This window comes from Theileria parva, chromosome 2, assembly GCF_000165365.1.
Source record: "Theileria parva strain Muguga chromosome 2, complete sequence, whole genome shotgun sequence".
NCBI classification, from domain to species: Eukaryota; Apicomplexa; class Aconoidasida; order Piroplasmida; family Theileriidae; genus Theileria; species Theileria parva.
The window spans coordinates 1,895,542-1,908,428 of record NC_007345.1 but is presented as its reverse complement, the minus strand read 5'-3'; the positions used below and the strand labels follow the sequence as shown (position 1 = coordinate 1,908,428).

Below are 12,887 nucleotides of genomic sequence, written 5' to 3'. Positions count from 1 at the left end.
ACTCTGTTATACCACTAGTTAATGCCCAAGATGTTCCACTTTTACACATTTGTTATTTTATTTAACACATTTTATTACTTTATTTTGTTTTTATTTTAGTATTTAAATTACAAATTCTTCGTTTATAAGTTGTTATTTTTAAAATTTCCTTATTTTATCTTCATTTAATTAATTTACCGATTTCACTTTTAAATATTTTTTTATATTTATTAAACAATTGTCATATTTATTATTTAATTTTATTAAATTATATATGAAATATAATACTACACTTATTACATTAAATTTGTAACTTTAATATTACGAAGGAGCGTTATGCATAGACCTTCCAGCCTTTATTACTTCATCGACCAGTAATAATTGTTCCGCTACTGTGGTTGCGATGGTAAAAGTCTGGAGCTTAACGCTGTAGTTATCCCAGACTCCATCTATTGAGGGAACTAGGTACTTCCCGGTCTCTAGATCTAGTCCTAGTGTTCTTCCTGATTCCCTTATCTGGTCCAAGACTTCCAACACCACTTCCTTTCCATCTAATCCTGCGTTATCTGCTAATACTTTCGGTAATACGAGTAAACTTTCTGCAAAGACCATTACTCCATATTTTGCCTTTCCTCTAACTTCCTTAGAATATTCCTATACATTTTTTATATCATCATGGTAACATTTTAGTATATATATTATAATTATGTGAATATTTAATATAAATTAGTATATAAAAATACCATAAGATGATTGTAGAGGATTAATTCTGGAGCTCCGGCTCCTGGAAGTACTTTCTTATCTTCGATTGCGTTTTTAACTACTCTAAGGCCATCCCTAATTGAGTCTTTAATTTGGCTTATACTGTAATCACTACTGCCTTTGATTAAGAGTGTACAACTTTTTGGGTCTTTCACTCCCTCAACAAAGGTGTATTTTTCTTCTCCAACTACTACTTCGTATACGATATCTGCATATCCTAAATCTTCTGGTTTAAGGTCTTCTACTGAATTACAGGGATTTCCTCCGCAGCAAAGTGTAAGACGTTCCATGTTACGTCTCTTAACCCTGCGGAGAGCCATTATTCCTTCCTTGGCCATCATGTCCAAGGCCATTGGGTCTATTCCCTTCTGGTTGAAGACGCAGAAGCTGTGACCATTTTCTGAACAGACCTTTTGTTTCAACTCGATTATTTTTCTAACCTTTTCATCAGTAAACTCACGTTCAGACTTAACAAGTGCCTCCCTCTTCTCGGCTGAATCATAGAAGAATCCAGAGTTAACCTCAGATTTTTCATATTCCAAACTGCAGTTTAGTGTTAAAATAAAGGCCTTTGTGACCTTTTTGGGCATGTCAGGGTGACGGGTACCATGGTCCATGACCATTCCTCTGATTAACTTGGTTTCTGAGGCAAAACGATGCTTCATATGTAACACTTCCACCATGAAGAGGTCAAGTTGTTTTCCTGGTTCATATATTATTTTCACAGACTCGAGTACTTGTTCTGAAATATGCAAAGCAAGTTTATATGGTAATTTTGTACATATTGATGTTTTCACTATGTTACCCATCAATTCCCAATCAATTTCTCCTGATTCCAAGTGATTATCACCATTAGTTCCTGTGGTATTATATATTGGGACGGCAAGTGTGGGTAGAATATCTGCAAGTTTCTTTAGGCTTAGGTCAAAACCATCACACAAATATTTCGGGTGTACGTTCTGGTACAAAATATACTCTTCGGCATTTTTCATCAGACTTGTTGAGAATAAAACGTTACTTGTGGTCCCGTCACCTGTAACTTCATCCATTGCTGAGGCTGCTCTGCAGAGAATCATCGCCGTCGGATGTTGTATCATCATTTCACTCAATAATACGCTACCATCCTTGGTAATTTTTATATGTCCTGCTCCATTTACTAACATTTTACACGTTCCTTTAGGGCCCAAATTGGTCTTCAAAATATCGAAAAGGCTCTTTGCTGCGTGTATATTAGTAGCCAGGGCGGCAACTGACTGAAGGCTATCTGCCCTGCTATTTAAGATATTGACTGCCATATTGAATTTTTAGAGGAATTAATTAAATTATTTTATAAAATATATAAACTCTATTTTTCCCAGTTAAGAAGTGTTTATCATTACACGAGAACGAAGATGTACTCTCACTGTCTCTGAAAAAATTCCTGAATTCTATACAAAATATGAATAAATTAATAATTAAAATAAGAATTTTTAAACAAATCGTCGAATTATTTAAAATATAATAATAGAATCATTTGATTATGGTGTAGAATCATTAAAATGTGATTCCATTGTTTTTATTATTTATTTTTATTATTTGTTGTATATTAGGACTTATTTTTACTGTATTTATATTGTTTAAATGTAGTTTAATATTTAATCTTGTATACTTAATCATGTATTATAATGTACTTGAATGGGTTAAAAAATATAAAAACTCCTTATTCAAGGCTGTTTTCCACCTTAAAAGGTTCAAAAACTATAAAATTGACCAATAGTCCAAGATTTCCTTTTCTTACTAAAACTCCTACAATCATTAGTAATTCTGGCTATTATAACATTCTTCTCGACAATAGGATTCTTCTAACACCTCTTGGAAATACTTTGTACACTAATAGTTTACAGGTTGCTAATTTGATTATTGATGAATTTAAATCTAATTTTAACAAATTAACCACTTTTAATGACCTTCCATACACTATGCTACTTTCAAAATCCATTGATTTATCTTTAGATGACAAACTAAATCATCTCAAAACATTAAAAGAGTCAATAACCACTGATTCTGTACTTTTTTTTGAGAAAGTTAATTTTTCCAAGGATGACCTCAGTTGTATTTCGGATATCGATTCCCTTTCCGACTCTAATCTTGAAAATCTCAGAAAATTTGACCTTGAAGTGGTCCAGAGTTTCCTCTTTCCTCCAGTTTTAAAGTCATTTTCAAGCTTTTTAAATGTTCCTCCCCTTGTTACTAGTTCTATTGTTTCTAAAATTCCATGTCAACATCCTGATACAATTTCAATTTTCGAATCTTATATTGACAGTTTAAATGTATTTAGGTTAATTGCTACTTTGAAAGTTCATTATAATTTAAAATCTATTATTCTATCTCTTCTTTATCTAAATGAACTCATTACTGCTACTCGATGTCTTAGGTTGAGTAGGCTCGAGGAGACTGTTCAATCTTGTCATTGGGGTATTACTGATTCCTTCACTTTCGAAGAGAATAGAATCATTTCTGAACTTGAAAAATGTTCTAATTTCTATAAACTTAACCCTTAATATACTAAAAATACTATATACCAATGCACAATACTAGTTTTATACTACTGTAGATACACCAATAAACATACACACATACATATACAAACATATACATAGTATATATGTATAGTGATGAAATAAATTATAGCGTTGTAACGGTTTTCGCTAATCCTCTTGGGATGTCTGGGTTTCGTTTGGAGAGCGTGGCGATTTTCGATGTAATGATTTGTATTGGGACGATGGCCAGCGCTGGTGTGAGTGCTCCGATACTCGGGATTCGTATCAGTACATCTGCGAAGTCTACTTCATCTTCCAAGTCCGTAATGACAATAATGTACCCTCCTCTAGCCTTGATTTGCATCGTTGAGTTAATCGTCATTTCCTTATCCTCCGAGGTGATTATGCTAATTGTCGGTGTGGTGTCCTCCTCCTTAATCATTGCATAAATTCCGTGTTTCATTGCTCCTGACAATACTCCTTCTGCCTGTATGTACGCCACTTCCTTCATTTTCAGTGATGCTTCAAGTGCCACTGCATGGCCACATCCTCTTCCAAGTATGTACACAATCTTTTCCTTCAACAGCCATTGGGCTAAACTGTCATATTGTTCATCATTCTAAAATCATCATCAACATATGCATATTATTACATATATATAAATCAACTGAATATTCTATTATACTAATGGTGTAAAAAATACCTTGAGTAATTGTGAAATTGCTGATGGGAAGACTGAGAGTGATTTATACAGTGAGGAAATGGTGTAGTTATGGCAAGATCCATAGTGTTCGTTATACGTGTCACCCTCATCTTCGTCTGTCGTCAATTGGTCCGCAAAATCCTTGTTTGTCATTTCCAGGTATTCATTTGGTTCATCATCCTTATCCACACTACTGCAGTAGTCGGTGCTATCATCTAATGGGTCGATGGTGATATCATAGTTGTTAATGATATACAAAGAGAGTATCAAGAGGACTGTAACCTGGGCTGTGAAAGCTTTGGTTGAAGGCACTGATTTTTCTCTTCCTATTCTCAGGTGGATGGTTGCATCAGATGACCTTTCAAGTGTTGTGTGAATTGTGTTAATGATGGATAGGCTAAGGCAGTCTGGGTTTATCCTCTTAATAAAGTTCAATGCGAGTATGCAGTCCAAAGTCTCTCCACTATTTGATATATGCACAACTGTTACATCCTTATCATGATACCTATATCATTATTAATTTTATGGAAACAAATGGATTAAACAATAGTATTATATGTATTATATATATACCTGTAGAGTGTTAAATCTGATGCATCATCAGCCTCCACTAAGTCGAAGTGATGTATTTTTTGTAGTATTTTGGCAACATAGGTGGCTGCGTGGAGACTTGATCCACAGGCGACAAACAGCAGTTTTTTGGTCTTCTTGAGCTTGATTAAAATATCTTGGGGAAGGTTGGGGAAGTCGAATCCAAATGAAGAGATATCCACTTTCGACAATAGACTATTATCGTAGTTTGCATCTCCTTCTATCACACATAAGTTATCATTACCAGAATATTTATCTCTCAGGGTCATCAATTCACTTGCCTCATTACTCAGAACTAAGTTCTGATTTTGGTGATTATTAACTGGTGTTCTGTCGGCTAAACAATTTTGATATAAACAATTTGGCGCTTGGCCCAACAGGCTTATTATAATTCTCCCAATATAAATCTGGTCTAGAATTTCTTTGGTATACCAATTTGGATGCGGTTCATGGGACTCCTCAATTACTTCCGACTCCAGTTTCAACAAATTGTACTGGCTGTAATAACTCTCTACATTTTCCAACGACAGTTCCAGGATATCTCCGTCATTTAACACTATGCAGTCCTTAACATACTTCATGAAAACATTCGGTTCTGATCCAACGTAAACTCCTCTTTCAGACCTAGCCACAAGCAGCGGTGCTTCATGTGCTGCTACAAACAGGGAGTTTGGGTAGTGCTGCGACATCATGCACAGCGCCCAAGTCCCCCTTAATCTCTTGATTGTGTTTTTAAAGGCCATAAGCAGGTCTCCAGTTTTTTCATATTCCAGTCCTACAAAAATCGCCACTGATTCCGAATCACTATCTGGCAACTGGAAATTCTTTTCGTCAGTCTCATCAGGACTTTCGTAGGTGCTTGTCGTCGAATCCGCACTATTACAAATAGTGGTATTTAATGAGGGAATGCTTGATCCTCCGAAAAAGGATTTATATTTTTTTTGATTTAACAACTGGGAGTAGTAATCGTGGTACAGGTCTTCGATGTTACTTATTGTTCCGTTGTGCACTAGGGCCAGGTTTTTCGCCAGATCAACATGTGGGTGTGAGTTTTTGTTTGAAAGTTTTCCCACTGTGGCCCATCTTGTATGTCCGATTCCAACTGTCGATGGAGGATGTGTGGCAAGAACCTTATCCTTCAAAATATTGAAAGAGTCTGCCGGGGTTTCCACTGAGCAACACTTTGTGACCTTCAACTGTCCGTCATGAAGTGTGCAAACACCGCAAGAGTCATAGCCTCTGCTCTTCATTGCGTTTATCCCGTGAAGGAGTATCTCATTTGTATCTTCATTTCCCAAATATCCCACGATTCCACAGCAATATGCGTAAAATACACTAAATCATTAATTAGTAAAAGGTTAAAAAATATATTATAGATGACATTAAATAAAAATAAATATTAAGTATGTAAAGTAGTAATATTTGATATATAAATAGAATAGAAACAAACTTCTTTTTGATAAAACAGCTATCTTTATCATCTCTTGATTTTTTGATGCTTAAAAAATCTAAAAACTTTGTGGCAAAATTCATTTTGCTTAATTTAGTAGCTTGGATGGCGGCTGTGTTAACTTCACTAAAATTCTGAAGGAATCCGCCAAATTTGTATCTTAAAACTGTTGATAAATATTTGTATTAAATCTTTTAGTAATATTTTTTCAAAAATTTAATTTTAATTATCTTTAAATGTTTGATATTTTATAAGAAAATTTAAATTTTGGATAAATCTAAAGCAGAAGGATAAATTCCTTTATAAAACAACAAAAAATGACTTAAAAATTTATACTATACAGATTATATATAATTAAAGCTGCGGGTGTGTTTCATGTAATTTTTTGAAATCTAAATAATTTACAGTATTAAATTAAACATTTGAACATAAATACAAGAGATAATAAAACAAAAAACTACAAACAAAATTATATGAGTTTTACAAAAAAAATAATATAATGTAAGATCCTTACCAAGTACTCAATCCCCCATTGTAGAAATTTATCTCCATGTTGAAGCAGTTTACATTATAATTCGTTCTAACAAGTTGTAATATTCTTTAAATAATTATAAATGCACAATTTTAGTGTTTTATTGTGATTTTACCCCTATGTTTATCTTTTAAAACTAAGTTTTATTTGGACCCTGTAAAATATTATTAAACGCAATTAATTGTTGCATATTTCACTGTAGTTTAAATTTTTTAAAATTTAAAGTAGTTTTCCAGAAATAAAGCCTTTTAAATTCTCTGCTGTTTTTGAAATATCGGCACAAATGAATCACTAAACTCTCACCGAAGATTCTTTTCAACAATTTCTCAACTCACTACCTTTTTAATCACCAATAACTCATTATTTCAGAATTTATCATTTTATTTGTGGGTCTAAACTCCAGTTTTTAGAGATAATATCGCCGCTAAACAAAATTTATCATTTGTAATTTAAAAAGAATTTCAAACTATTTTAAAACTTTTGTAACTTTATTTTTTAATAAATAAATATAATCGAAAACATTTAGAATTGTATTATAAGTAAGATGGATAGCCGTATCAATTTATCGCATGAAGAGAATGAGTTTTACTCCAGCCTCTTTGTTCAGTGTGACTTGGATGGCTACGGTTACGCTTCAGGTGATACCGCATCCTTTCTCTTCAGGAAATCAGGTCTGGATGACGATTTACTCTTTGCCATTTGGGAACTTGGCGACAAGACTCATAGTGGTCAGTTGGATTTTCCAGGTTTCTGTGTTTGCATGAGGATGATTGCTCACATTCAATTATATGGCCCTCAAGCCATGCGTGATGCACGTTTTCTCATGAATAAGATTCCTGAACGCTTACCGATTCTTGTATTATCAGACCACCTTAAACCAATGGAAAACGCTAACCATGAATTCCAGTTTAATAACCCTCCCAACGACCAGTTTCCCGACACTGAGAACGATTTCAACCATGCGGATGAGTTCAACAACACCAGGCCAGAGGGTCCAGTTGAGTCAGACCCTTTCGTAATTTCAAGTTCAGATTTTGAGGGCTACAAGTACACATTTATCCAGTTGACCAACAGTTTGGATGACTATTTGACAGGTGAAGATGCCAGGAACTTTTATCACAAGACTACAAACCTAAGCTCTGACGATTTGATGTACCTTTGGCACTTGGCCGATTTTGACAAAGATGGCATGCTCAATCTTCGTGAGTTTTGCGTTATGCAGAAGCTTTGCGAATCGATAAATATCTTTGGCTCCTTGCCCAAGTTGCTTCCCGATCCTCTTTTTGAGTTTTTGCAATCTGACAATTTCCCAGATTATGACAGTGTGGCTCAAACTCCTCCTCCTGAAACTCCTTTACCTGTTGATGTTACTGTTCCAACTGTCCCACCAAATATACCGAATTTGCCACCTCAGATAGCCAACACTGTTAACAAGAAGTCTGCAGTGAAAATGGGGGAGAAGGGTATCAGGAGTGACCCTTTTGTACAAAATGAACATGACCAGCCTCAAGTTTCAGCCACATACATCACTAATGATCTAATCCTTCAGTGCGAGAATCTTCTCAACACCCTGAGGGACGCCATCAACTCTGAAAAGAGCTCCATTTCGTCCACCAACAACGAGTGCAGTGAGATTGAAAATAAGCTCAAGAGTGACACTAAGACTCTTGAGAACCTTATGGCAGAGTACAGAACCATTGTCGGCGACAGTCAGAACATGTCGAAAAGACGTTCACTTCTCCAAAACAAGCTATCCATTGTTCAGGACCAGATTCAGGAGATTCGTAACCAAATCCAGAGTATCCGCGTCTCCAACGTTGCTTTAAGCAACAACATTGACAAGAACAACGAGGAGCAGTCTATTCTTCAGAACACCCGTCAAATGTTCTTGAAACAGCTTGAGGACGACACCAATTTGCTCAAAATTGAGGAAAGGGAACTCGCTGAGATTTCAAACCACCTTCAACAGCTTAAGCGCCAGAGGGACCTTCTCAAGGAGAAGAACAACCAGCTCAAAGAATGCTTATCTCAGTCTGAAAACGCCACAAAGACCATGCTCAGGTCAATTCAGCACCAGCAGGGCAAAATTATGGCTGTTCGCAATGAAAGGATTAATTTACTCGAGGAAAGGCTAAAAACGAAGGATGAAATCAACAATCTCAGCAAACCCGAAGTTAAGCCCGAAGATAACTTAGGTACCCTTTTACATATCTATTAACTCTATATTTGTTAAATTATAACACATAAATTAAATCTTTATTTAGTTAATTATTACCAATTTTCATTAATTTTCAGGTTTCAATGACAATTCAAGCTATAGTGACAATTCCAGGAATTTCACTGTTAATAGGAATGTAAATTTGGACAAAAAAGGCATTCGCGTTTCATCCACCTCCATAAAAGTCGGAGATGAATTTCCTCAATAATAAATGTACTATATTATCGCTTAATAATGTACTATAGTCTATATACTATGTTTTGTATATTCACAGCAGTATGAGTATAGTAGTTTACTAAGTAGTATATAGATAATATTGTAATAAGTATTTTAAGTTGCTACTTTCATCAATCTTCTCTTTTCTCTTTGTCTTTTACCTCTTGAGTATGTCTTCCTTTTAGTTTTTTGAGTGTTCTTGGGCCTTGGTTTATTGGTTGGTCTTGTAGTGTCTATGGTGAATTCACACTGGAGTGTTTTGGGTGGGTATAGAGTTTGATTATTTGAGAAAAACTTTAGTGTTTTCATTGCGATATTATGGTTAACTAGTTCTACAAATGCAAACGGTTTCTTTTTCTTCACTTTAGTTCCCTGGTCATCCTTTGTGTAGGAGTCACCCTTCAGAAGCGTTAACTCCACGATGCCTCTGTTCTTAAGTTTCTTCAACTCCAAATACTCATTTGTACTCAGACTGGCCTTTAGATGATTATATATAACGGTTCTAAGGTCGTTACTTTTCACATTGGGTGGTAAGTTCTTTATACATATTCCTAATACAGAATAAATCACTATTATAAATAAAATAGAATAAATATAAAATTCACTAAATAACTCTTTAAATTAATACTTTTTGGATTAACAAATGTGTTTTTCAGCTTAATCTTCTCCAGCTTGCTGGCTACTGATTGTTTAATTGACTCTTTCTGTTCTTCCGATAGTTTACCGAATTGTGGTGAGTCTTCCTTTATAACCCCAACCATTAGCAGATGTAGGTTTTTTTGTTCTTTAAGTTTATTATTCTCTTCTTCAGCTTTCTGATCCTTAAGAATTCTTGCTTCTTCCTTTGGTAGTGCCAAGTCAAGCTTTAACCTTCTTCCCCTCAGTGTATAACCTAGACCGAGTACCGGTTTTTTGTTATTCAGGTCCTTATCTCTTATAACCGATAGTTTTTCATTTTCAATCAACTAATTCAATTCATCAACAACCTTAAATTAATTTATATATCTAATAAATGAGTTATCTATGTAATTAAGGAGGGGTTTAACTATGGGATCTAGTTATATACTTGTTTGAGTTGATCTTTGTTTTTAAACTTGACGAAGGCTGTTCCCTTGCTGGTTTTATCTTCATTGAGGCATATGTTACAGGAATCAACTTCAGCGAACTTTGAAAAATACTCAAAAAGTTCCTTCTCTGTGCACTCGTAGTCCAGGTTCCTCACAAATATTGTATCTTTAATATCGCCCTTCTGATGTTCATCCCTGTTACCAACATTATCCTCTGGAGTGGTATCACCCTGGGGAGTTCCATTAGTTTCAGCAGTGTTAATAGTATCATTATCAGTAGCTTCGGAAGTGGATTTCGATAAGTAAAGTTCTTTAGGTAGTGATAGGGAGAGTTGAATCCTCCTGTTTTTGAACAATTTCCCATTCAATTCGTTAATTAATTTCTTTGACTTTTCTAAGGACGAGAAATTAACAAAAGCGTACCCTTTTGAATGTGAGGGAATGTGTACCTTAGCTCCTTTATCATATTCCTTGAAAAAGCTCATCAACTCTTCGTATTTGGTTTTAAACGGGATGTTCCGAACGAAAACTCTTGAACTTTTTCTCGTAGATTTACCAAACAGCTCCATAGATGTTGTTACTTTAACTAGGGTCTCCTTCTTATCCTTAACTAGGGGGATTCTAGAGTTGTTTAGAATTGAATTAGCCTTCACACAATCTGGAACACTTTTGAATTTAAGTTTATGGTGGTCATCTTCAGATTTAAGTTTAAATTCAACGTCAATTCTTCTTTTAAGGCCCTGTTCTACTGACTCTAAATTGTAATCACTCGGTACTCCATACAAATTCAGCACTTTGTAATCTGACTTCACCGTTGAAAAATAATCCAGAAGTGAGACCCTTAAAACCTCGTCATTATATGTAAATTTGTTATAGAAGGACAGATATTTATCCAGTGTTTGAGTGTCGTCAAAGGAAACAACGATTTTATTCTGCTTGAAATTAACACCTTTATAGGGTCCAAGGCTCTTGACGTTGGAATCCAACAACGATTTGAAGTCGTTTAACGTTCCAGAAAAGTTTTTAAACTTGAGTTTTACAACATTAGAGTTCTTTTTAGCCTTTTCAGGTCTTTCTTTTACCTTTTCCTCATGGTTTGTTAGAGATTTTGTGTGTACACCCTTGTCATTCCTACCTTGATTTGTTTTCTCTTCTACTGGTTTATTCTTATTTTGTTTGGTTTTATGTTTTTTAGAAACCTTTTTTACCCCTTTTAGAACACTTTTGTTCTGTGACTTTGATTCTTTATTCATTCTTGGTGTCCCAGTTTTTCCAAATTTCTTTCTAAAAATGGATCTGGTGTGTTTTCTGTTAATCCTACATCAACTGGAACTCCTTGAAAGGTATCAACCTAATTTATTATTATTACATATGGGATATATCGATAAAAATAATAAACTAAATAAGGAATATTATTTTTTGTTATTTTATACATTACCTCAAGGAAGGTAACTTTTTGAACTGAGTTCCTTATTTTGTCTGGAACTGACAATTTATTTAAATTTCTAACAAGGGTGGCTGGTCCTTCTCTATAAACCTTCTCGAATCTATAAACATTTAAGCTTCCTGGTACCTATAAAAATAATAATAAAAATTAAGCTTACGTGTATCTTACGCCATAAAGTTGACATTTTACTAATATATACAATTTGTTTAATACGATAATATGGTATAGGTGTAATATATATATACTAAATCATAATCAAGTCCCCATCCTGTAATAAAATAATTGTTTAACTAAAAATAAAAGAATAGAAATATATTACAATTTATCATTTAATGAGAATTTAAGGTTACAATCTTTTATTTGATTTTAAAATAGCGATCATTTCAGGTGTTAGTTTGGTCAAGCCTTTTCTTGCTTTTTTTGACATTTTAGAGAATTTTTCTAAAAAATTATTTTTATAATTATATAAATAACACTTACTTTGTCCAATGACTATTAAATTCTTTCCTGCCGACCTGATTTCATTTTCGATTTTTTTCTGTCGCTTAATTTTTATTTCTTTTGCTTTTTTCTTCTTTTCTTCCTTACTTTTTTCAACTAATTCCTTAGCCTCCTTTTTAATTTCATTCATTTCTTCCTTAAAAAGTTTACTTTTCAACCATTTATCTCTAATTTTATCCCTAGATAACCTTTTTACATTCTTTGATATAATCGATCGAACTGGCTTTGATGATCCCTTCCATACTCTTCCAGACAATCTGGTTCCTTTAATATTTAATTCACCGCTTTTAGTCATTGCGTTACCTTTATGTAGATATGTTTTTAATTCCGGTTATTGAATGTTCAAATTTTAGATGAATAGTAAAATAGTAAAACAATAAGATTACATTAAATTAATTAAATTATTTATATTAAAGTTTATAAATATAAAAAATTAAATTTTATGAATTGATTCCAACAACATACATAATCACCATTAATAATTCAAATTAATTTTAATTTATTCCTAAAGATTTTAAAATTTTAAAATTTAATAATATTTTTAATTTTATACTCAATTACTCATACTATTATCCAACTATTTCACTTTATAAGCTCTTAACATATTTTAGAGTTTTGATTGTTAGAATCTTGATAATTTGACCATATATCACACCTTTTTATGACTAATCTTACAAAATCTCTTATGATATTTACACATTCACTTTATTACCTCCATTTAAATTACACATTTAATCAATGATCCACGTTGTCAATTGATAATTCATTTGAACCACTTGAAAACTCACCAATCAACTTTATATATATGTATTAGTTATAATAAAGTGACAAAATTAGTTTATAAAATAATAGTATATTCCATTACGCACAGATTCTACATTGATATAAGTAAACGCAATACT

General features: G+C 33.5%; 6 protein-coding genes across 6 annotated transcripts; 2 read left to right on the top strand and 4 right to left on the bottom strand.

Moving 5' to 3' along the window:
• Nucleotides 1-261: 261 nt before the first annotated feature.
• CCT6 (T-complex protein 1 subunit zeta) lies at nucleotides 262-2,234 on the bottom strand. Its single transcript, XM_760412.2, has 2 exons — nucleotides 723-2,234; nucleotides 262-633 (listed from the first exon to the last, which is right to left on the bottom strand). Exons 1-2 carry the CDS (start codon nucleotides 2,034-2,036, stop codon nucleotides 301-303), a joined length of 1,647 nt encoding a protein of 548 aa, XP_765505.2. The 5' UTR covers nucleotides 2,037-2,234; the 3' UTR covers nucleotides 262-300.
• An 80-nt stretch (nucleotides 2,235-2,314) lies between these two features.
• Nucleotides 2,315-3,297, top strand: TpMuguga_02g00936 (ATP12 chaperone family protein). The gene has a single exon (XM_760411.2). The coding sequence runs from the start codon at nucleotides 2,406-2,408 to the stop codon at nucleotides 3,279-3,281; it is 876 nt and encodes a 291-aa protein (XP_765504.2). The 5' UTR covers nucleotides 2,315-2,405; the 3' UTR covers nucleotides 3,282-3,297.
• A 93-nt stretch (nucleotides 3,298-3,390) lies between these two features.
• glmS (SIS domain protein) lies at nucleotides 3,391-6,482 on the bottom strand. The gene is made up of 4 exons (XM_760410.2): nucleotides 6,005-6,482; nucleotides 4,537-5,889; nucleotides 3,946-4,468; nucleotides 3,391-3,879 (listed from the first exon to the last, which is right to left on the bottom strand). The coding sequence occupies exons 1-4, from the start codon at nucleotides 6,085-6,087 to the stop codon at nucleotides 3,406-3,408; spliced, it is 2,433 nt and encodes an 810-aa protein (XP_765503.1). The 5' UTR covers nucleotides 6,088-6,482; the 3' UTR covers nucleotides 3,391-3,405.
• A 110-nt stretch (nucleotides 6,483-6,592) lies between these two features.
• Nucleotides 6,593-9,004, top strand: EDE1 (Cytoskeletal-regulatory complex EF hand family protein). Its single transcript, XM_760409.2, has 2 exons — nucleotides 6,593-8,731; nucleotides 8,832-9,004. The coding sequence occupies exons 1-2, from the start codon at nucleotides 7,081-7,083 to the stop codon at nucleotides 8,960-8,962; spliced, it is 1,782 nt and encodes a 593-aa protein (XP_765502.2). The 5' UTR covers nucleotides 6,593-7,080; the 3' UTR covers nucleotides 8,963-9,004.
• An 80-nt stretch (nucleotides 9,005-9,084) lies between these two features.
• Nucleotides 9,085-11,290, bottom strand: RBP47A (RNA recognition motif family protein; the record flags this gene model as incomplete). Its single annotated transcript, XM_760408.1, has 3 exons — nucleotides 9,085-9,521; nucleotides 9,599-9,935; nucleotides 10,037-11,290. 3 exons carry the CDS (start codon nucleotides 11,288-11,290, stop codon nucleotides 9,085-9,087), a joined length of 2,028 nt encoding a protein of 675 aa, XP_765501.1.
• A 495-nt stretch (nucleotides 11,291-11,785) lies between these two features.
• On the bottom strand, nucleotides 11,786-12,409 carry TpMuguga_02g00932 (uncharacterized protein). The gene is made up of 2 exons (XM_760407.2): nucleotides 11,965-12,409; nucleotides 11,786-11,925 (listed from the first exon to the last, which is right to left on the bottom strand). Exons 1-2 carry the CDS (start codon nucleotides 12,278-12,280, stop codon nucleotides 11,831-11,833), a joined length of 411 nt encoding a protein of 136 aa, XP_765500.2. The 5' UTR covers nucleotides 12,281-12,409; the 3' UTR covers nucleotides 11,786-11,830.
• Nucleotides 12,410-12,887: the final 478 nt, after the last annotated feature.